Genomic DNA, 21,243 nt, shown 5'->3' on the forward strand with positions numbered 1-21,243 from the left:
AATGAGAGGAGCACCGTCTTTCCTAAAGATATATTTGGAAGATAAAAGGTTTCAGATTTATCCCTTTCATTGAATTTATATTATCCACAATTTTTTAAACTGATAATGTGAAATTAAAAAAAGTGTTTCTTTGATGAGGCTCCGTTGCACTTTGAAGAGGTCCAGTAAGCCGAAACCCATTGCATGAGCTTAAAACTCAAAAATGGGACTGTGCAGTGACAAACTGCTGAAATCACGTCATCAGAACTGGAACTGTCTGACTTTCTATTTACATCAGTCTGAAACTCAAATCAAGTTTCCTCTTCTGTGGCTGATAAAAGTCATCCCATTAAAAATGGCTTAATTTGAAAAATGCAACACTAATGTTAGCTGTGAAGTGCAGCAATGCGTTTCAAAGGGTTCTGAGACTTCTTCGATCTGAGGGGGATTTGTTTTCAGTGCAGTCAGTTGCACAGTGACCCCGGGGCCATAATCTTCTGAACACAGCACTTCCCCTTCATCCGTACGCTGCCAAACTATATACTGTACATGGTCAATTTTTTAAAGAATCAGCATTGGTGGGATGAGCAGTTGCTCCCACAGGTTGGGAACTGGGGTTCTGATTGGCACCTTTAAAAGCAGAGTGACCACCACTACCACACTGAGGAGAGGGGATGTGGTCCCAGAGCAGTGTGTGTCCACCACGAGGAGGAGGTGCCCGGCTGTCGTTTGTTAAGATGCCAACACATTGTCTTTCTTCAGACTTCAATCATCCAATCTATCAAGCAACAGTATAACGAGCCGCAACAGCATCAAAAAAGCTATTGGACGTCCCACAAAAAAAACACATTTCAAAAAGCACGAGCGCGGTCAGGCGCAGTTGTGCGGCTCTGACTGAAGCATACTGAGACCTTGACTTGTCAGCATTAACAGGGTGTTCATCACTTAGTAACTCATGTCAGTGCAGGCTGAGAAAGTGCATACGGGAATAAAACGGTGGCAGCGAACCACATGAGTACAGTCGTCACAAGCTTCCTCTGCTGATGGCTTCTTCTCACGTCCTTTGCATCTCCTCACTTGTTCTTTCTCCCCTCTGCACTCCAACATCCATTCCAGCTTCTCTGCTGGAGGAAGTTTTTTTTTTTTTATTGTTGCTATAAATCCATCGGTTGCATCCCAAGTTCAGCGAGCGCAGGAGCCGAGAACACTGAAAACGGCCCGGGAGTGGGGATCGCGCCGCGCTCACGCCGTGGTTCGGGGAGCGGGGAGTGACCGAGCGCTCCCGTCGAGCAGGAGAGGAGTCAGTCAGACGGGGTTTTGAGCCGGCGCTACGGCGCCCTCCACCGACATGTCGGAGTCCATCTGTGCCTCCGGGGCGGGGGCCGGGGCAAGGCTCACCGGCACCTCCACGGACTCGTGCCTGCCGTTGCTGAGGGCGCCGGGCCGGGCCAGCGGGTTGTGCAGGTCCTTCTCGGGGCAGTTCTGCACGGTTATGATGCGGTTGAAGGCTTTGAGACGGCGCCACAGCTGCAGGTAGACTTTGCACTGGATGTACATGAAGATGAGGCCGCCGGTGAAGCCGATGGCCACCACGATCAGCTTGGTCCAGAAGGGCCACTCCAGCACACCTGAGGGACGGGACACACACACACACACACACGCAGCAGGCGTGAGTCGACCTGCAGGGTGTGTCAGCGACCATGATGCTTGGTGCTTGCAATGCTGTGCTTACCCTGCGGTGAATAGTACTTCAGTAGAGACACTCTCCATAATTCGTCTGCAATCAAGAGTGAGTGCAGTTTCTCTTTATTTATTTCTACAGTGTCTGAGGAAAAACTGCTCTAGGCTAAGAGTGACGCTGTCAAGTTAATGCTGCACCGCAGTTCCAGAAAGAGCCAGGACGCTGTGTGGAGTGTAAACTGGAGAATTTGCAGATCATTTAAAACGAGGATTCGCAGAATCAAAATACAAAAAGACATGTTGAATGTAGATTCTGTGGACAGAGATTTCTCTCAATCTTCTAATGACAATAAGGAGCGTCCACAAAAGAGTTTCCAAGGTCTTTGCATTGCTATACCAGCTCAAAGGTTTAATGTTTTATAACTTATCCAAGATGCTCTTTATATTGAACCTGTAACCAGCAGTCTGTTCCTGTTTTGTACCGAATACTACTCAACAAATTCCAGATGAATCCAAAATGTCCAACTTTAACATTTATCATGTTGATTTTGGATGATTTTAAAAAAAATTGAAGTGTTCAAATGATTTGCTTTTGACTTTTACATTTCACACAGCGTCCAGACTTTTTGGGGAAATGTGGCTGCAAACTAATATTCACTGAAATGTTGGAGGTGTTTTATTATTATTATTATTTATTACATACCGTGTCTATGTTTTCTTCATCTAATGTTAAATCCTATGTTATGATCACAACACACCACAACCACGAGTGTTCTACAGCACTGAGGGGTCTCAATCAGGTGACTACGGCCGACACAAGGATCACACTGTCAACGGGAAGCCACGGCTATCCACGTCTAATTTATCTTCACTACACCAGAAATTTTAATATTCAGTTGTTGTATTTTATACATACATACTGTAGCGGAGGCAGAGTGGGGTCAAGGGGGCGGTCGCCCCAGGGCCCATAAGGTCATAGGGCTCCGTTTCATGTGATGTGTTCACATTTACTCGTAAATCAATTCTTATAATAAAATGTGCAGTGTGTGCGAGAAGGTATACGCATATGATCGTGGGCTCCAATTTGCCAATTCTTACATTTCGATTGTCCATGAATGCATCAGAGCTGTAAGCCAGCGCTGATTGGCTGTGCGGCATGAACGAGTTTCTTCTTTTGCACTTGATCTGAACTCTTTGGAGGGAAGTTAAACAGTATGCTAAACACTATGCTAGCCGCTAGCGGTACTACCCAATACCTAACATCGGAGCCATTGGTGAGTCAGTGAAACCTTCAAAAATATTATCTTCATCAGAATGCTGTGGCCTTAAACACCTGCCTAGTTGAATGTGCCTTGTGTTGCTCTCAACTATAAGAGACCGCCGAGTCTATTTTTTTTTCTAATATACGTGAATTCCAAAAGATATAGATAGCTGTGTCTATATCTATCTGAATAGATTGTGTAATTTTAGACCAGCTGTGTTCATTTTATATTTAAGCTGTATCAAAGATGGCAGCGATTTAGCCCGTGAGCTTTTATCTGAGTTTTCAGCACCATGGACAGCGGACGCTCTGAGATTGACACCTGTCAGGCTGCATTTGTTTGTGTGTGTGTGTGTGTATGTGCGCGTGTATATGTGTATTTGTTCTTCAGAACAAGTTTGTGAACCGGTTTGTGACTTTATTCTGCTTTCTGAGGCATAAAGGTTTGCTTGGCTCAATAAAAGTGAGCATTAGTGTGTTGTTTGATGGTAGCATGAGGAATTGTTTGAATGGTAAAATTACTATCATAAGAGCCCATCGAGAATGCTCCGCCCCCTCTGTACTGAGACCCACGCTCCACCTCTGCATACATACCCAGCTCACGTTATGTGTTTCATTGTGTATTTCTTTGCTTTTTACACCATGACTGTCATCGTATTGTGTAACGTCACAGGCACATCTCAAGAAATTGTTTTAGAAATGAAAACTGCAGTGCTGTGCCAGTTATTTTAATATTCATCAACAAACAGTAAAAGCCTTGAAGTGATTTTAAAATCTTCTTTGTGAAAATGAAGGCCTCTGGTAAAAAAAAAAAAAAAATTAAAAAAAAAGAAAAACATCTGATCTTATGAAATATAATCATTCAAGTATTTTTGATGGTCATGAAATACAGTTCTGAAATGATTTGGACTCAAAAAAAAGACATGAAATATTTCAGTTCAAGTGTAAAAAAAAAATGTTCACAGTCTGAATTAGTGAAAAATATCAATTAAATTTTTTGAGAAGAACTTTAACAAAGCTTTTGTTTCGAACCCACATTTATCATGAAACATTTATTAATTAAAAGAAACTCTGCATGAAGAGCATTTCGTTAAAAATGTCTTTTTGTTCTACCCTGTTTGTACCGAGGTTATTTGAGGTAACTTACTTCAGACAATAAAGTACTGGCAGCAGCCATAAAAATAAAAAAAATGTTTGTTGTGTTTTTAGGAATAAAATAGATCCAGTGAAGGAGAGTTGAAGCATTATTATTATTGCAAACGCTGCTGGAATTCAAACTCTTCAGTGTCGTTCCAAAGTGTTCTTTCAAATTCAAGGCTGTTTCTTCCAAAGAGCTTCACTTCAGCAGCACTTACCGACAGAAATAACTACTTTAATTCCTCTTACAGAGCTTTTAATGAGAAGTTTGTTTTGGTGAATTCAAAATAACAGGACGTAAATAGGAAAAGCATCTTTTTGTTAGGAAACAGACAAGTTATGTCTCTCCATAAAATCTGCTTCAAGCATTAGCATACCAATCAAAAACTAAATGAAAGTCACATTTCTTAAAGTGTTTTCATAATTTAAATTTCCTTTTCATAAATCAGGGATTCTTAAAGAGTGGGAGGATGAGCAGTGAACTCTTCTTCACTTTTTCTGTTGAAATCCAAAACAAAGCTGTTTATTTTTGAGCCAATTTTTTAAACCATCATTATTTTAAAACTCTTAATTAGAAAAACTCACCCAGAGAAAAAGCTCTCTGATATCCCCTATTTACCACATTTTGAGAATCACCTCTTACTTTATCTTACTTTTCCCAACTTTCTTCTTCTTCTCCAGTTTGTAAAACTTCTACTTTGGAATCCGGATTTTCACAGAAGTCAGATTTGAAATGAACGAATCTCAAACATTTTTTTTAAACGTTATTATACTGAACATGAAAAAGTGAGAAACCTTTGATCATCTGTAGTGTTGATGTGTTTGATTTCTGATGATGGAGGAGTGGAAATCATTTAAACACTTAACATGACACGAACTGACTGGAGGAAGTCTGAAACTGGACGTCTAACATGCAGAGGAGAGCTGAGTCACATCAGCAGAGTCACGCAGGTTGAAAGGTTTAACAAGAGGAAGAAGCTGTGTGTACCCTGTGGCAATTTAACCACGGTGGCGGAGTTTGGCTTATTTTCTTTTTTTTGGTTTTGTTTTTTCTTTCAAGAACGAACAGAGAGCTGCCAAATCAAAGATGTTGTGGCACTGAGTAACAGCAGAGGTGAGATCCTTCACCTTGAGGAGCTTTCATATCTGGATGTATAAGAAGTGGGTCCTGCTCCTATTCACTGCTCAGGCTTGCTGGAGAGGAAGAAAAGCCTTAAGAAATCAGTTCCTCTGTGACAAACATCCACCGCCGCTGCTCGAGAAGTCTGTATAAACTCTCCATTATATCAGATATATGGCTTTTCCTTGGAGATATCTTCGCAGCTACCAGACAAAACCCCGGTGCTGTGAACCGTGCGCTCGGATCAGTGTTGCTCTGTGTCATAGAAAAGATGAGAGAATGTAAACAAAGTTGCCATGGAGACAGGGACAGTCAGTGTAAATAATACACAGATGGGACTTCACCTGCCTCGACCAGGAGGACATCAAAACGAAGAAACAAAGAAATGAAGTTTGACTACTGGCCGAGAATGGAGGCATTGCTCTGTTAGATTTTATATTGGGGGAAAACCCTCGGGACTGAATCTGAGTTTTGTCTTTCTTCCAGTCCAAAAATCTGCATTTGAGGTGAATCTATGACTCTAATCTGCTCCAACATGTAAATGCCTGGTCTGGACTGATGATCCCACAGGGCGGAGTTGAAAAATGAGCTGAAAATCCTCCACTTAGGGCCTCCACACACTACAGGATAATCGGGCCGAATTTTGCCCCGATCTTCTCCTCCCGATCGAGGCCGACAGGGTCCGATTGTCGGGAGTATGCAAATGAGTTCGGGTCCGATCTTCGTGTAGTGTGCGGTGTGTTCCGAGAGATTTTTTCCGGTCGGAGCCTCTCGGGAGGCGTCGGAAGGGGAGATCGGAGATGATGAACATGTTCAATATTTCCGATTGCAAATCCTGTAGTGTGTGGTGCGCTCCGAGAGGCGCCGATCAGCTCTGAGTAGAGCTGTCCACACCCTCGAAATAAAGCTCTCTGATTGGATGAACAGCTCCGTCTCACCAAGGTGCCGCTGATTAAAAACATCCACTCACAGCTGTCAGAGCTGGATGATGAATATATATCTGTGAAATATATTCACTATATGACAGTGAAACAGAAAAGCCAGAGCTCCTAAACTCAGCTGTGCAGAAAGTGATGGTTAATCCTGTCGCTCCTGGATGAACTGGATCCTCCATTCAGACCCAAACTCCGATCTAATATCTGCATCTCCGCCAGTCCTGCAATAATCCCAATGTTTTAATTAATCTCCGTTATTACCATCACGGAAGAATGGGGAAGAAAAAAATAATAATAAAAGAAAAAAAAAAACTTTCCACTGATTCCGTGCCCTCAGAGACAGAGCGGACTATAATGAAACTTTCCTAATCAACGTATTTTTACTCTGATTTAAACTATCAAATCTGTGGACATGAAGAATGATTTAAGATATTTGATGATTTAAAAAAGATTTAAAAAAGTAGCTTTTATTTGACACGGTCTGCTAATAACTTCATTCTACTGCTGCACTCGAGACTCAAAAGTAAAAAAGAAAAACAAAAAAACATACAAACAGATTAGCTAATAAGCTGAATTATTATTAAATGTAAATTATAATAAAATGATCTGAAACTATGTTTCCCTCTTCTGTACTGGAACATTTAAATTTTCTAACAAGGTGCTGACAGTCCGTGCTCCGTGCGCACGGCGGGTGGGGGTCTGCACTGAAGGAGCGATACCAATGTGAATGAATGAACTGAGGGAACGAATGAGTTCTCCACTTATTATTGAAAGTGGAGATGAATGTAAAAACAGCAATGAAGGGAAACAGCACGAAGTCACGTCGGACGACGTGAGATTTGGAGGAGTGAGGAGCCGATTCTCGGCTGAAGAATCTGCTAGTGTGTGTTCTGCTCCGGAGTGACACCACACACTAGAAGATCAGGAGAGGAAGATCGGGTGCGATCTGTCCTCTGCTGTCTTGTAGTGTGTGGTGTCTGAATCGGGGAAGATTGAAAAAATCCTGTAGTGTGTGGCCGGCTTAAAAGACAGATAGAGAAAGTGGACGTCGTCCAGCATTTCACCTCTATGTGAATCCGTTAACTGTCATTTTAGTGCATCGCTGGCATCTCTTTAAGAGTTACGTCATTTTCTGCTGCATGTCTAATGGTTGCTAGTAACTGTGACTCATAGCAGCAGTCAGAATGAAGGAAAAGACTTCTCAGATCAGGTCATTTTCACCATTATTCAATGTTGTGTTTCTGTTGTTAGACGAAACCCATTCTAGGTTTCAGTCCAGTTTTGGAGCCACTGTCGATTCTCTTCCAGGCCAAGAAAGGACTCAATCCAACACACTGGCTCTATAATTAAGCAGGATCAATGTGAAGCCAATACCACAGGGTACCTCAAGGTTGTCATGGAGTTGTTCTGTTGTTTCAGCGAATAAGAGAAATTGTGATTGTCTCACACTGCGTGTCTCTGGTGAGTGAGAAAGGAAGGAGAGGGGGAAAGTACTGACCGTTCTTCCCAAGCCTGATCTCCTCAGTGGTTCTCTGGATCAGAATGTAGACTGACCACAACATACACACTATTGCTATCAGGTGAAACAACACTGAACAGAAGATCTTTCTCCTCTCACTCTTGGACATGTGTAGCTTCTCCCACTGGAAGACACACAGGGAAGGAACAGAATCAGAGAGATGAAGGCAGGTTGTGTTCAGACTCCTGACGATCCTCTGTTGACGCCCGCCGCTGCTGCTGCGTGCGTACCTTGCGCAAAGGTTTGAGCTTCGTCTCCATGATGAAGTCAAACTTGCAGAGTTCGCAGCAGCGGGTGTCGGACGATTTGATCCACTGGTTGAGGCAGGTCTGATGCACGAAACTCAGGCTGCCCGTGCAGCGGCAAGGCATTATCAGCGGGCAGTCGTCATCTCCCTCACAGTGGCAGATCCTACAAACAGAAACAGGGCAGGAGAAGGTCACGAGGACGCCGTCAGACCGCCGACTGCATCTTCACTTCAGCCGAACCCGGTCCCGGTTCGCCCCTGCGCACGCGGAGCTGAAGCACACTGACCTGCAGACCTCCATCTCAGAGTCGTCGGAGCAGTACTGCGGCGTCGTGCCGTTCATGCCGCAGTGTTTCTGCGGCGTGGGCACCGACATGTCTCCGCCCCCTGACCCCTTCTCCTGGTAATTCTTGGTGATGAGCTCCTCGCCGTCCGAGGAGCTGGCGGCCACGTTCTCCCTCTCCCTGCTGTGCGAGCCCTCCCTGGCCGAGCCGCGGCCGTCTCTCTTCCTGGAGCTCCTGGTGCTGTGGCGCTTCTTCAGGCCGCCGCCGTCCTCCACCAGGGGCTGGTTCTCCTTCCCCTCGTCCGAGCCCACCGACTGCAGTTCCATGATGTCGGCCTGCTCGCCCGCTCCCCTGCGCCAGTTTGCGGCGTCCCGCTCCCGGCTGCTCCCGCTGCGGCGGCGGGCCCTCCTGGCTTTCTCTTTGCTCCAGCTGCGGGCGTGGCGCCTGGCCCCGTCCTCCTCCGAGGAGTCGGACTGCGGCGCGGCCGAGCAGCGGAGGCGGGGCGGGAGCTCCCGCCGGTTCTTGAAGGAGCGCTCCCTCTTCTCGCCCAGCTCGCTGCGGTCCGAGCTGAGGCTGCGGTCGCTCTGCTCCTGCCTGCCGTTGGTCTCCACGCAGTCGAAGGCGGTGCAGCTGTTCCTCTTGCGGCGGTGGCGCCGCTTCACCTGCTTTTTCTGGGCCAGAGAGGACGAAGCCAGAGAGGCGCCGGCGACCGTCATGGCAGAGGAGGCGTGTGTGTGCCGGCCGTGCGCGTGTAACTCAGAAGCATCCTCTTCTAAGCGGGTCAGCTGGCCAGAACTAAACAAACACACACACACACACACACACACACACACACACACACACACACACACACACACACACACACACACACACACACACACACACACACACACACGGACATGTGTAAACTTACAGTGAAACAAGATGGGAAAGCCATGAATGAGACATTACTGAACACACAGAATGAAACATGATAATAACAGGATCAACTCACACAAACGGAGAGCTGAAGCACTATTGTTAACATGGAACTTAATCTTTTTTTTAAATGTGAGTTTCTTTTGGCTTAAAAGCTGCTCCAGAAAAAAAAAAAAAAATCTAAAATGAAAGTGTTTGGTTTGCTGCAAGTTTTTAAGGAGACCTTAAAACCCAAAACAAAGCCTGAAATTTGATTTAGGTTGCACTCTTACTCAGCCAGCTTCATCACACACATTTTAAGACTTTAATGGGGATAATACGGACAAGCTGTATGCTATAACTTAATCCATTAAAATTTGAAAAGCTGTGGCAACAAAAGACATTACTTCACTTTATCTGAACTGATCAATGGATTTGAGATGAAAAAACTTGAAATACCAGCAAAATCACAGAACTCATCCTTTTATTACCAAATACCAAAATGTTCCAAGGTTTCGAGCCGAATATTTTCCTGACATAAACCTCAACACAACATGTGCTGATAAAAGTACTGTAAAAAATAAAGTCTGTGATGTTTTCACTGTCTTGAAAACGTAAATTTAAGTGGGATTTCTTTCAGATATTTATGCTGAAAGTCTTCTGAGGCAGCTGCACACATTTAAAACATACCAGGCTTAAAGATTAAAGCCCAAATAATACAACATGAAATACTTGTCAGCAGGTCTCTAATGAACATGTCAGATTTCATATGCGGTTAGGGTGCAATATGGGAAACAGATGGTGGTATTTTCTTTTGTTTTTTTGAACTATCAAATGATTTCTCAATCATTGTCATGCAATGAAACAACAGTGTTACACCTGATTACAGCAGTGAGTGTGTGGAAACGGGCTGAGATTCTCCTCAGTCCCACACTGTTTAATAACTGTAAAAACACCAACCCGTCCACTCTCATGCCTGCTGCTAGAGTCTCATCTGAACGTCAGACAGTTGGACAGTTTCCACCAGTTCATGACCGACTGGGAGGAAAGTTACGCCTCTGCCAGATAATGGATCGCATAAAACACGCCAGCGGCTCGCTGCTGTTATCCCGCTAAAGAGGCAGTCGGCGAATATGGAATGGAAGTGAGGATGGTAAGTGACAAACACACACACGCACACACACACACACACACACCCCACACACTTCATATGCGTCCAAGCTGCCAAAAGACAGGGCGGCCATTAGACCACGAAGCCAAAGGAGTGGTGTCAGCCAGCACGCCGCCCACACCGGCGCTGGGTATAATAAGCTGAAGGATCCCGTTCCTGCAATCAGTCATCTTCCTCTCTGTTGGAGCGCCATTGAATATCAGCATCCATTTTAGGTTTGTTATGCCCGCGGGGTGCAGCAGACCAAACTAATTCAGTTTCCCACTCAGTGGAAAGCAGACTTTAAACTCTGCACGTTAATATCACGGAGGGAGGGAGAACTTCGGCGGGATTTAGAGGAGCTGTTTGTGCAGCGCTGTGGTGAATTCAGTGGTTTTCAAGGTTTCGTCTCGGGTACGTGCGCTTAAAGAGACAGCGGTCTTACCTGCATATGTCCTGAGAAGATGGGGTTATCGACGTCCTCGAGGCTGTAGTGAGTCCGGCTGTAGAGTTGCTGGCCTGCAACATACAACGGCCTGTGTTTTCATCCCGTGTTGCTTTGCAAGCACCAACAATCTGTCAGCAGTTAGCAGCAACAACCAGCTCACGTTCATACACAAAACCACATGTTTACACACCCCACAAACTTCAGGGGATTCAAACAAATCTTAAAACCCAAAATCTTTTCAGCCCAGCCTCTGACCAGGGGTTTTCAAAGTGTGAGAGAAGAATAAATTTGCCATCCGCTCATTTATTTCTATTGCAACTTCTTAAAAAATTCAAATAACAAGGAAAAAATATAACCTACTGAAGCTGTGTTGTTGCAAAAATCAAATAAAAACACCTAATATATAAGGTTTTTCAGCCCAGTTGTGAAACTGAGAGTCAGAAACAGAAATTAAGATGTGAACACATTGAGAGGAAGAAGTTTATTCAGACTGATTATCCGTCCAGCCATCTTCTATTAGAGCAATAAACAGTAAAGCTTGAAGCATTTTAGCATCCTGGTGATCAAACACTGACGTATCCTTATTGTGACCTTATATTGGTATTTTACAAACACTTAACTCTCTCACACACACACATACGGCCTCACAACACTGTTGCAGGTCACATTCTGCCTGGATACACAACGCTACCACACACACCAATTTGTGACCCCGATCTCGGCCCTTCGGAGCAGTTACCTTGGAGATGTTGCTGGAGCGGCTCCCCGAGCGCCCAGGTGCCTTCCTCCCCTGCCGAGAGGAGCCGAGACAGAAAATCATTAGAGCCAAACAACACAGAGACAGATGTAGTGATTTAATGTCACCGCTGTGCAGCCGCAGGTATTCACACCAATGATTTCTTCTCTTTTGTTTTTTTTTTGTTTTGTTTTTTTTCCAGGCGCACAACAGCAGAGATAACAATAAAATTATATTGAAACAGTATTTCACTGCAGTCATGTCGCCTGATGCTCAGACCATCACAACAGCTCTGCACTGGAGGAATAAAACAACTGAGTTTATCATGTTTTTAAAAAGGAGGCACTTCCATAAAGCCGAGGTGACTTCAGGACACAAAGAGTTTGCAAGACACTAATAATTAAAACATCAAAAAGCTCAAAAAAGCGTCCAATTCTTTGCATAATGAGGAACTGTAACCACTTCAATCTATCAATCTAACTAAAAATTATCAGTTAAAGTCATCTGAACTGTTAAAAAAATGCTGTCTGACCGAGTGTTTAGGCGATTAATCAACAGAAGATCTGAAGCTGGCCCACCGGTTCATACCTCAGAGAAATGTAGGCGATGCTAACAGGTACGATGCAGGATTGTAAATCCAGAAGAGGCAGTCACTTGATCGATTTCATATATTAATTCAACCCTCAGACTGGGTTATTTCATGTTTATTTTGTACAAAAACATTGCTACATTTCAAAACAGACTCTTTCAAGGAATGTTGTCATGCTTTCATGTTAAAGTGCATCTTACAGACATACGAGAAAAACTAAAGCTTTGTTAAAAACAAAGCCAAGCGGCTTTTAACACCAGCTGCTGAAATGCAGTTTTCATTGACGATTGTTTACGTTTTCAGAGCCGCCATCAGGAGTCGAGGGCTGCCGCTCGTCCTTGCCATTTCATTGTGACCTGAGCTAAAGCCAGCCAATCCTCTTACCTGGTTGTCCCGCTAAGTGCACAAGACACTGCTCTGCAATGTGTCTCTATTTAAAGTCAACTTAAGGCCCTTTTTCTGGAACGTCCCAAAGCGTCGCTCGTCTGAACTCAGCAGTTCAACCTTGAACTCACTCATCAGACCATCCATAGCCTCATTTCAGGCCCGTCAGCGCGTTACGCAAGTCTCAAGACAATGAGGCGTCTGATCGAGGATCCAGCTAACGAAAACAATCACCTCTCCTTGAATCCCAGTCACGTGTAAAGAACCTGGGCAGGAATCCAAACTCAGTAAGAGTCTGTTTGTACTGTTGATTTTAAAAATACAATGATATATAGATAAACAGTAAGCAAATGATAGAAAAAAATACCTAAAGAAATAGCCTTGGAGAGCGGTTCAGTGACATTTAGCCTAAAGCTGCTGTTTGAAACTTTTACATCAACTACTAGAAAACCACCTGCACTCAAATCATGTGTTTTCCTACAACTGCCTTCCTCAGCTTCCACCCAGGAGCCTCACAGCTGACAGTACGGCCAGACAGGTGCATTATGGGATCAAACCCGGTCTTGTCCTCAGCACCGAACCACACGTCTTCAGCTCCAGGAGCATTTAATGTGGAAGCACATCGGCTGCCTGGAGGACGAGTTTGATCACCTGCCAACTGTCTGCTGCTGTAGTGAGTGGGAAGTGGAAAATTAAGTCAGAGATGAAGTGAAGGAAAGTGAAAGTAATGTTCCATCAGCTTATGACCAGGATGTACGGAAAGGAAAAAATGCTTTCCATCGTCGATAATGAACTTGTGTGTGTTTTAAGCCATGCTGTCCATTCGTCCGCTCTCAGCCACCTGCGCTCTCCACACAGAGTTTTCAGATTACAGATTTGCAACACGTCTCAATTTTTATCATCTAAGATGGATCAAAATGAGGCTGAACAGTGGTACAGTGTTCAGCACTCTTGTGTCTTAGCGAGGGGGTCTTGGGTTCGAGTTTCGGTGGGCTTTAAGGTTGCAGAAAACAGAACGGAACAATGTCAACTTGGGTAAATCTGACTTAAACTGTTGTAGTTCTGGTAAATGAACTGACTCATTTCCTTGATTTTCAAGAAGTCTTTGCTGAGAGTTAGTTAGAATCCCCTGGAACTTCACAGGGAGATTTTAAGGACACGTAAACTTTGATTTTTTTTTTTTTTAAGTTTAAAGACGCTGCTCTCATGTAGGAGGATTTTCTATTTTTTATATTCTGACACACAAAAGGAAAGAAAAAGGATCTTGGCTGTGCCAGCCCACACACAGAAGCCGCTGTGGGTACACTCTGTGCAAATCATTGAAATAAATCAGGGAGACACTGACAAGCAGAAGACGGAATCATCTAAGCTGATCAAGGGATTTTCTTGATGGCCACATTTAAATCAGCTGTCCTGCTCAGAGTCAAAGCAAACGCTCCCCGCAAGCAGCCGGCGGTGTTAAGAGGAGTCAGACACATGGAGCGAATCGAAAGAACACGTTGGTTCAACAAGACAGATCGGCCTCGTCTTCATCAAACAGCTTATGATCGATTAGAGCTCACCACTCCAACCATGTGCAGACTGAGTGTTTTCATACAGCTGAGGTAATTGTGACACTAACAAATATTTAAATCATGTTTCCAGCTGGGTGCCTGTGCCAGATCAAAACTGCCCAAAATCAAAAGTAAGCGACAAGCGAAGATGACGCGACATGCAAAAACAATATTTGGAGCATTTTAATTTTCCATAAAGTGAAATATTTAACCTTTATTTATCAGAGTCTTCACAGCACACAAACACAACACAAACCAAACCAACAAAAACTGAAGCAAACACGTCTTCGACAACGAGTTAAAGTTGTGTGAGCGGACGAAAAGGTGTGAATGAGAGTGTGTGTGACTGCCTGTGAGGGTGGAGCCGGCCTCCACCCAGAGCCACCGTCGACGGCCAAATGTTTTATGGCTGTGTGCCACCTGGAGAAAATGCTGGCATTTCAATTTCACCAAAGAAGTTTATGTCTTGGCTTGTAGTACCTCAGATAGTGAATTCTGGAGGATGGAGAGATTTACTATTCTAACAGAGGAGAAACACATTAAGACGTGGAGAGTGTGTGGATGAAGAGAACTTCAGCCAAAAGACGACTGCTGTTACTCAGGTGAAGGTGATCCACAACACACAGGAAATAAACAAAAAAAAATGATGACTTGATGATGACTTGATGAAACCTAAACTTATCGACAAGGAACACGTGCGGGTATGAGTCAGCCTTGATTAATAATTGTCAGCTGATAGTGACTTCTGGCATTAAATGTGTCAACTTGAAAACACCGAGCAGAGCAGTTTGGTCCTGCTTCCGCTGCACTGCTGCCTAAGAGACTGTCTGAAGCCGCTGACTGCTAACTCTCCTTGCACTGCTGTTCAAGACTTCAGATTCTCCACGAAGCAAGCAGGCTCTGTTTAATCAGGGTTCAAGATAATCTGAGCCACACACAAATTAAGAAAAGTCATAAAAAGAAGCAAGGAGAGAGAGAGAGATAGATAGATAGAGAGAGAGAGAGAGAGAGAGAGAGAGAGAGAGAGAGAGGTAATTGTCGAGCAAATGCAAATAAATTACAGGAAGCTTTAGAGACAAACTGATTTGCATTGAACAATCAGTGAAACTAGTCATCAATAATTATCATATCACATGATAGTGGAGATGTCACACTGCAGAGGAGGCCCTGCCGTCCTATGCCAGAGTCAATTCTTGTAGTCTTGAGGAAATTTTTTTTTTTACTCTGCTCTGCAAATGCATGAAAGCGTTTGAGGAAGCGGTGGGACGGACACTCAACTCACAGGACGACTTCACATCTTTTCTCAGACACATTTCTAAGCCCTGCATGGCGACAGCAGCGTCACGTGATGAAAACAACAAGAAGCAAACTTGATTTCACTGGCAAGAGGAGAGCAGGGTCAAAAAAAGATGAACCGACACAAAGCACCGCTGATGGAGATGCTATAATAACCTCAGATCACGCACCACAGAATCTTGCTCCTCTAACTGTGACTCGACACTACAGCATCTGCAAAGAAGAAATCTCTTTCTATTTCTTTCACGTCCATCTTGAACTCAAAGATACATCAGTCCTGGTTTCTTCTAGAAAGAGCTCCCATGCAGCCACACAGCCGAAGCGGTCTGAACTGACAGCCTACCTGACCCAAGATGCACTCAAGCACCTGCAAGCTCAAAAAAAAAAAGTAAAGAGTCAACCAATACGAGTGGAGAGGGAGCGTGACGGGACCGGAGCAGCCTGCAGGACCCTCCACGTAAACGTTTCAGAGTTCTCGTCCCGCTGTGGTCACTTACCTGAGCCTCGGCCCCTCTGCTCGCACTCTGACTCTGCTGTGCAGCACAGACTCTTGTGAGTCTGTGTGACGACATGTGCATGTTTCTGCAGGGGGGATTAAGTGATGTGGCGTGGACCGAGGCATGTATTTTAGTTCTGCAGTCTGGCACGTCGACAGAAACACCTACAGCCGCATTTAGACGGTCAGCCGCGAAGCCGCAGCTGCTCGCTCCGTGCTCACCCACAACAAGTTCTCCAGCACCGCAGCTCTGCAGAAGCTCCACACTGTGTCTCTTTATCATTAAGCAGTCAATTATTAACGCGTCTCAGTTTCAATTCTGGATCAAAAACTCAGCTGTTACGAATGATCAGGGTTGTTTTGTGCTTATTGTTGTTTACGAATGAGTCTCTATCTCAACCTCTCCCAACAAACCAGTGAATATCATCAGATCCTTAAATCAATTCCTTCATCACAGTGAATAATGAATGAATGAATGATCAAACGACAGAGAGAGTAAAACTAAACTTTCCAACGTGAAAATCCAACTGTTGCATAGCTTTAAATAGTTTTCAACATACATTTAAATGGCAATCACATTTATTTGTTATTGTGTGTATATATTGTCTTGTATTTAGTTTTTAACATGTTTAAATTGCATGAAGCACAAATAATATCGTGTATATATTCTGAACGTATTACTCCATTGTCATGGACTAATGATTTTGGCCATTTTCTGCCTTTTTTTCTTTTGCATTTATTTCTACGTTACCTTCTTTAAATGTATATTTCTTACATGGAATTTCTTGCAAATTAAATTGTGCAAATTAAGTTGCTGAAGTCTTTCACTAGTTTTGCCTCTGTGGCTCCTCTGCTGGTTGGTATTTGCAAAAAAACCAAACTGAGAGGAAAATGCAAGCTTTTGATGAGACTGGGGCTCAAACCTCTGCTTTGACACTTTGAACCTGCTGATATAAAGGAAGAACGCCGGCTCATCATGAACAACACACCACTGTGCTCACATGTGTTCACGACTCCTCTGCTTACTTCTTTGAGTGACAACAGTTCAACAGTGATAAAAGTCATACTGATTTGCACTAACCCTTTCTCATTTGGCAAGTGAATCTGACAACGTCCACCTTCCTCCCTGAACCTTCTAAATGAATGACGTGAGCTCATTGAAGAGGTGCTGGACACTGAGATCCGTAATGTTTGTCCAGTATTTCTAGAATTTGTGAGAATTGTGAACGATGTGGAATATTTCCTTGAATAATATTTTGTCTTTAAGTTCTCAGGCAAAACAGTGCGTCCTTCACACGGTGTCCCAGAGAACTTGAAGACCAAATATTATCCAAGAAATATTCCATATCAGCGAAAACAAAAAACTTCTGTTTCACACAGTGCTAATAAATGTTATAGCTTGCCCACTCTGTTGCAAATAATCTATTTTGCAGGCATTTTTACTTGGTAATCTATCAAATTTGCCGGAAAAAAAAAATTCACGAGGAGACATTTCTAAAATATACAAAATAAAATGTGTAATTTTGGTAATCATTCCATCATAAAAATGACAAATAACCGTGTGTGTGTGTTTGTTTGTTTGTTGAAAACATCTTGAAATATTCTACAATAATAAGGTAAATGGATTTAATTTCAAAGAGCAATAAATAAAAGTAAGTAAGTAAAAGTTCCTCATAAAGAGTCAAACAACACAACGGGTTTAAAGGTTCCAGCAGCAGTGGCTTTGAGGTGCAGTTTGCCAATTCACGTGTGTGTGTGTGTGTGTGTGTTTGTGAGAGAACATGGTGGTGATCCACTCTGAGTGAGCATAAAGTTTCATTTATTCTGCTTGTAGATAAGTGTATAAATCTGCTGCCGGATATCTTGCTGTTCTGTTAATTTCCATCTTTTTTTTTTTTTTTAGCATATTACATAGCATAAAGTAGCATAAAGTACAGAGCCCCTAAAACAACATGTTCAAGAAAACATGTCTGAAAAAAAATCTCAACTTTCTACTTCACATGAGACACCGCATTTATTCAAAGTGTAAAATGTCAATGAATATTTAATATTAAAATCTATTCAGTGTTTTTGGTATGAATGACATGTGTACTGGTGATCTTTACTGGAGAGACCACAAACAAGCTGTGGCATCACTGAAAATACACGAAAAAAAAAAAAAAAAAAAAAAACATTTAGAAGAAAATCAACCGCATGCTAACCAAAGTAGGACATATGTTGCTCTAAACAAACGGTAAAGCCATGCAGGGTGTGTGTGGTAAATATGTGGTTTGGGGGAAACTTGTCTAAAAGTGTTAACCCGTTTGATTATTCTTGCTGTGCTTTCTCTTCTGTTTGCTCTCTACTGCAACTGGGAGATAAAGGTAAAACCACTAACAATAAACATGCACTTAAATATGTGTCCCATATTTTCCTTTTATTCAGGCAGCCAGAAGTAGATAGATGTCATGGACAAAAAAAAAAAAAGAGAGAAGAAGGAGAGGAGGTAAGACTCAAACTTGAGAACCAGAGCACTCCACAGCATGTTATTTATAGCTGTTCGCAGTATGTGGTAGCTGTCCTCGTCTCTCTGAGAAGAAATTTAGCTCCTAATGAGAATTTCTTCTCGATTTTTCAGTTGTGGGTGGTTTTGATAGATATATATATATAAAAACCGGAAATCAGCAGGAGAATGACGTGATCGGTCCGTCCAGGTGGGCTCAACAATTAACGCAGCAGCCAAACCACTCAGCGATCAGATTACCCAACCTCAGGGAGACTTTGAGTCGAATGAGGAGAAAAAGATACTACAACAGCGACTTTGCACCTCAGTTACTTACTGTTTGTTAACAGAATTTTTTCACATCGTTTTTAAGGATATAGTAAGTTAAGGACAATTTTAGAAGTGATCACAATCTATTCCAGGATAAGCAGCAGGAAATAACTGGACGTCTTTTCAAGGAAGCCTGTAGCTCATAGTAACACCACCATAAAGAGAGCGTAGCGCTCGGAGGGTTTAATAGTCTCTCTCAGCGGACTCTAAAAACTTTACAAATTCAGCACATTTTTAATGAATCCATTAATGCGGGAGACAGAGGCGAAGCGGTGATCGTATTTCAGAGGAAAACACTGGACACTCTTATGGTCTTACACTGATGTGACATGTGACAGAGGATCATGCGGCGAAGTGACACTGAATGAGGCTTCATGCGATGCGGCTGATCACGATATGATGTGACGTCCGACGAAGCGATAGGACGGGATGTGAGGGAGAGAGCGAAGGGTGCTAAAAGGCTGTCGGGTGCGTCCGTACTCAACATGTGAATGGCTCAGGAAGAGATGGACGACAGGCTGCGAGACGGAGCCGGAGGTGGCGGCGGCGGCGGCGACGAAAACACACACACCTACATATGTGTCCCACTTAACAGTAAACAAGATCAAAAGTCAGAGACCCTGTAAATAACTTCCGTCCGCAACATAACATAATTAACTTCACTGGGATCTTAAGTCTCTGTAAGCTCGCTAACTTTCTGCTCCTTTTAAGCCGCCCACCGTGAGAAGCAGCATACATTTAGAGTCCAGCGGCTTGACACCGACACTCAAGGGGTCAGAGACTCACCTCGGTCTTGTCTTTGGAGCGAGGCGCGCTCTTGCCATTGCTGGTCGTCTCCCTGGCCGGGACCACAGTTATCTGCTGTACTGGCATGCTGCTGTTTCCAGGCAACGCTCCCCGGTGTTACTCCCACAGCATTCCCGGCTCACCGCGCCTTCCTGCCCTGCCGATCGGCGTCCCCGCGCGAGAGCCGCTGTCCCATCCACCGGCCGCCTTCAGGGGAGAGAGATGGCGCTCCGGGCTCGCTGTCCTTTATCGGCCCAATCCGGATCATCGAGAGGAGCGGAGATAGAGCGGGATCAGGTCACCGTGGCAACAAGAAGACAGCTCCGAAGATGATGGGGTGTGAGGTCGTCATGACGACTGGGAAACTACTCAACACTGTGCACCTCCTCCTCCTCCTCCTCCTCCCCTCCCTCCTCCCCCCCGACTTCACCCTCCTGCTGAGAGAGACGGGAGAGGAAGAGTTGAGATGGAGCTGAGCAGTAAACAAGGAGGCACAGACGATGTGTGTTGTAGAGTGTGTGTGTGTGTGTGTGTGTGTGCGCGCGCGTATGTGTGTTTGCCTTTCTTGAAAGGGTGGAGCCAGGATTTGTCGTGCCTATAACAAGCAGAAGGTCCACCAGGATTAGGGCTTAGACTAACCTCAATCTCCCCCTCTGACCAGTGGTGCTGCTAATAAGCTTACACAACTTGTGCACATGGATGGCACTTACTCATACACACACGGACGCACACGCACGTACGCACGTATGCACGTATGCACGTACACACACACACACACACACACACACACACACACACACACACACACACACACACACACACACACACACACACACACCTGGTTCACGACCCCTTGTCTGCTATCAGATGTTAAGGCTCCTTGTTTCTTTATTCGCATTAAGTGAAAAAGAAATTTAAAAAAAAAAAAAGAAATGTTATTAGTCTCAAAGTGAGTGAGGTACCTGAACCACACAAGAAGACGGCCAGCCAGCAGGATGTGTGTAGGTCAATGTGTAGGTGTGTGTGGGTGGTGTAATCCAATTTCAGATTGTCTCAGGTCATGCGGATTATGATTGATATAACGGGAAAATGTGGGACTTGGAAGTGATCGCTAGAGAGCAGTGGCTGACTGCAGTGAAGAGGTGCACACACACACACACACACACACACACACACACACACACACACACACACACACACACACACACACACACACACACACACACACACACACACACACACACACACACACACACACTCAGGTGTTACTGCACTAACACACAGTAAAGTCCCATAGCGTTCCAGTGTAATATATGCAGGCTGGCTCCACGCTTCTGAAATCCAGACGCCGGGCCGGACGGCTCCTCCTGACTCTTTGATTAAGCAACACTTTTACACTCCACACGGGGGACGGCTGCAGGCCGAGGGCTTTGAGTTTTCGTCCATCTGTTTGTTCAGTAGCTGTCAGAACAACATCTCCAGGCCTCCTTTTAGACAGCCTCTTCCGGTTTAGATACTGAGGGGAGGATTACAGTGTCCGGAGGACGGTTGAGCAATAATATTACATCACTGAAATGTTCAGAGACTATTTAAAAAATGAGGTAAAAACATCAAAATAGGCAAAAGAGAGTTTATAATTAAATTAAAACTTTCAAAATAAAGCAGAATTTTTTTCTTCATGAAAGAAATGATTTATTTTTTCTTTCCATAATGAGGCCTAAACAAGGTTTCCTCAGCTACGGTCCCTGCAGCCAGTCTGAACGCTCCCCTCTGACCTCTGACCTCTGACTGGGTAAAATTCATCAGACTGATGGAATCACACCATAAAACATGACTGGCCTCCTGTATAGTAGATCTAGCAGTTCATCAGGAGTGAACTGAAGTGGGACTTGTCTGTCTGCACATCTGGTGCAGCTTTATTGTGGCAGTTGCAT

At 44.0% G+C, this 21,243-nt stretch overlaps 1 protein-coding gene across 2 annotated transcripts; it reads right to left on the minus strand.

Annotated features, from left to right (window-relative positions):
* Positions 1-1,270: 1,270 nt before the first annotated feature.
* Positions 1,271-19,790, minus strand: LOC115390730 (E3 ubiquitin-protein ligase MARCH7-like). 2 transcript variants are annotated; one of them, XM_030094710.1, is made up of 8 exons: positions 19,310-19,790; positions 11,397-11,447; positions 10,655-10,728; positions 8,166-8,957; positions 7,862-8,042; positions 7,611-7,755; positions 1,712-1,756; positions 1,271-1,607 (listed from the first exon to the last, which is right to left on the minus strand). In XM_030094710.1, the coding sequence occupies exons 1-8, from the start codon at positions 19,394-19,396 to the stop codon at positions 1,285-1,287; spliced, it is 1,698 nt and encodes a 565-aa protein (XP_029950570.1). In that variant the 5' UTR covers positions 19,397-19,790; the 3' UTR covers positions 1,271-1,284. The 2 variants fall into 2 exon arrangements, with proteins under 2 accessions (XP_029950570.1, XP_029950571.1); XM_030094711.1 differs by lacking the exon at positions 1,712-1,756.
* Positions 19,791-21,243: the final 1,453 nt, after the last annotated feature.

Source organism: Salarias fasciatus, chromosome 6 (genome assembly GCF_902148845.1).
Source record: "Salarias fasciatus chromosome 6, fSalaFa1.1, whole genome shotgun sequence".
Classification (NCBI taxonomy): domain Eukaryota; kingdom Metazoa; phylum Chordata; class Actinopteri; order Blenniiformes; family Blenniidae; genus Salarias; species Salarias fasciatus.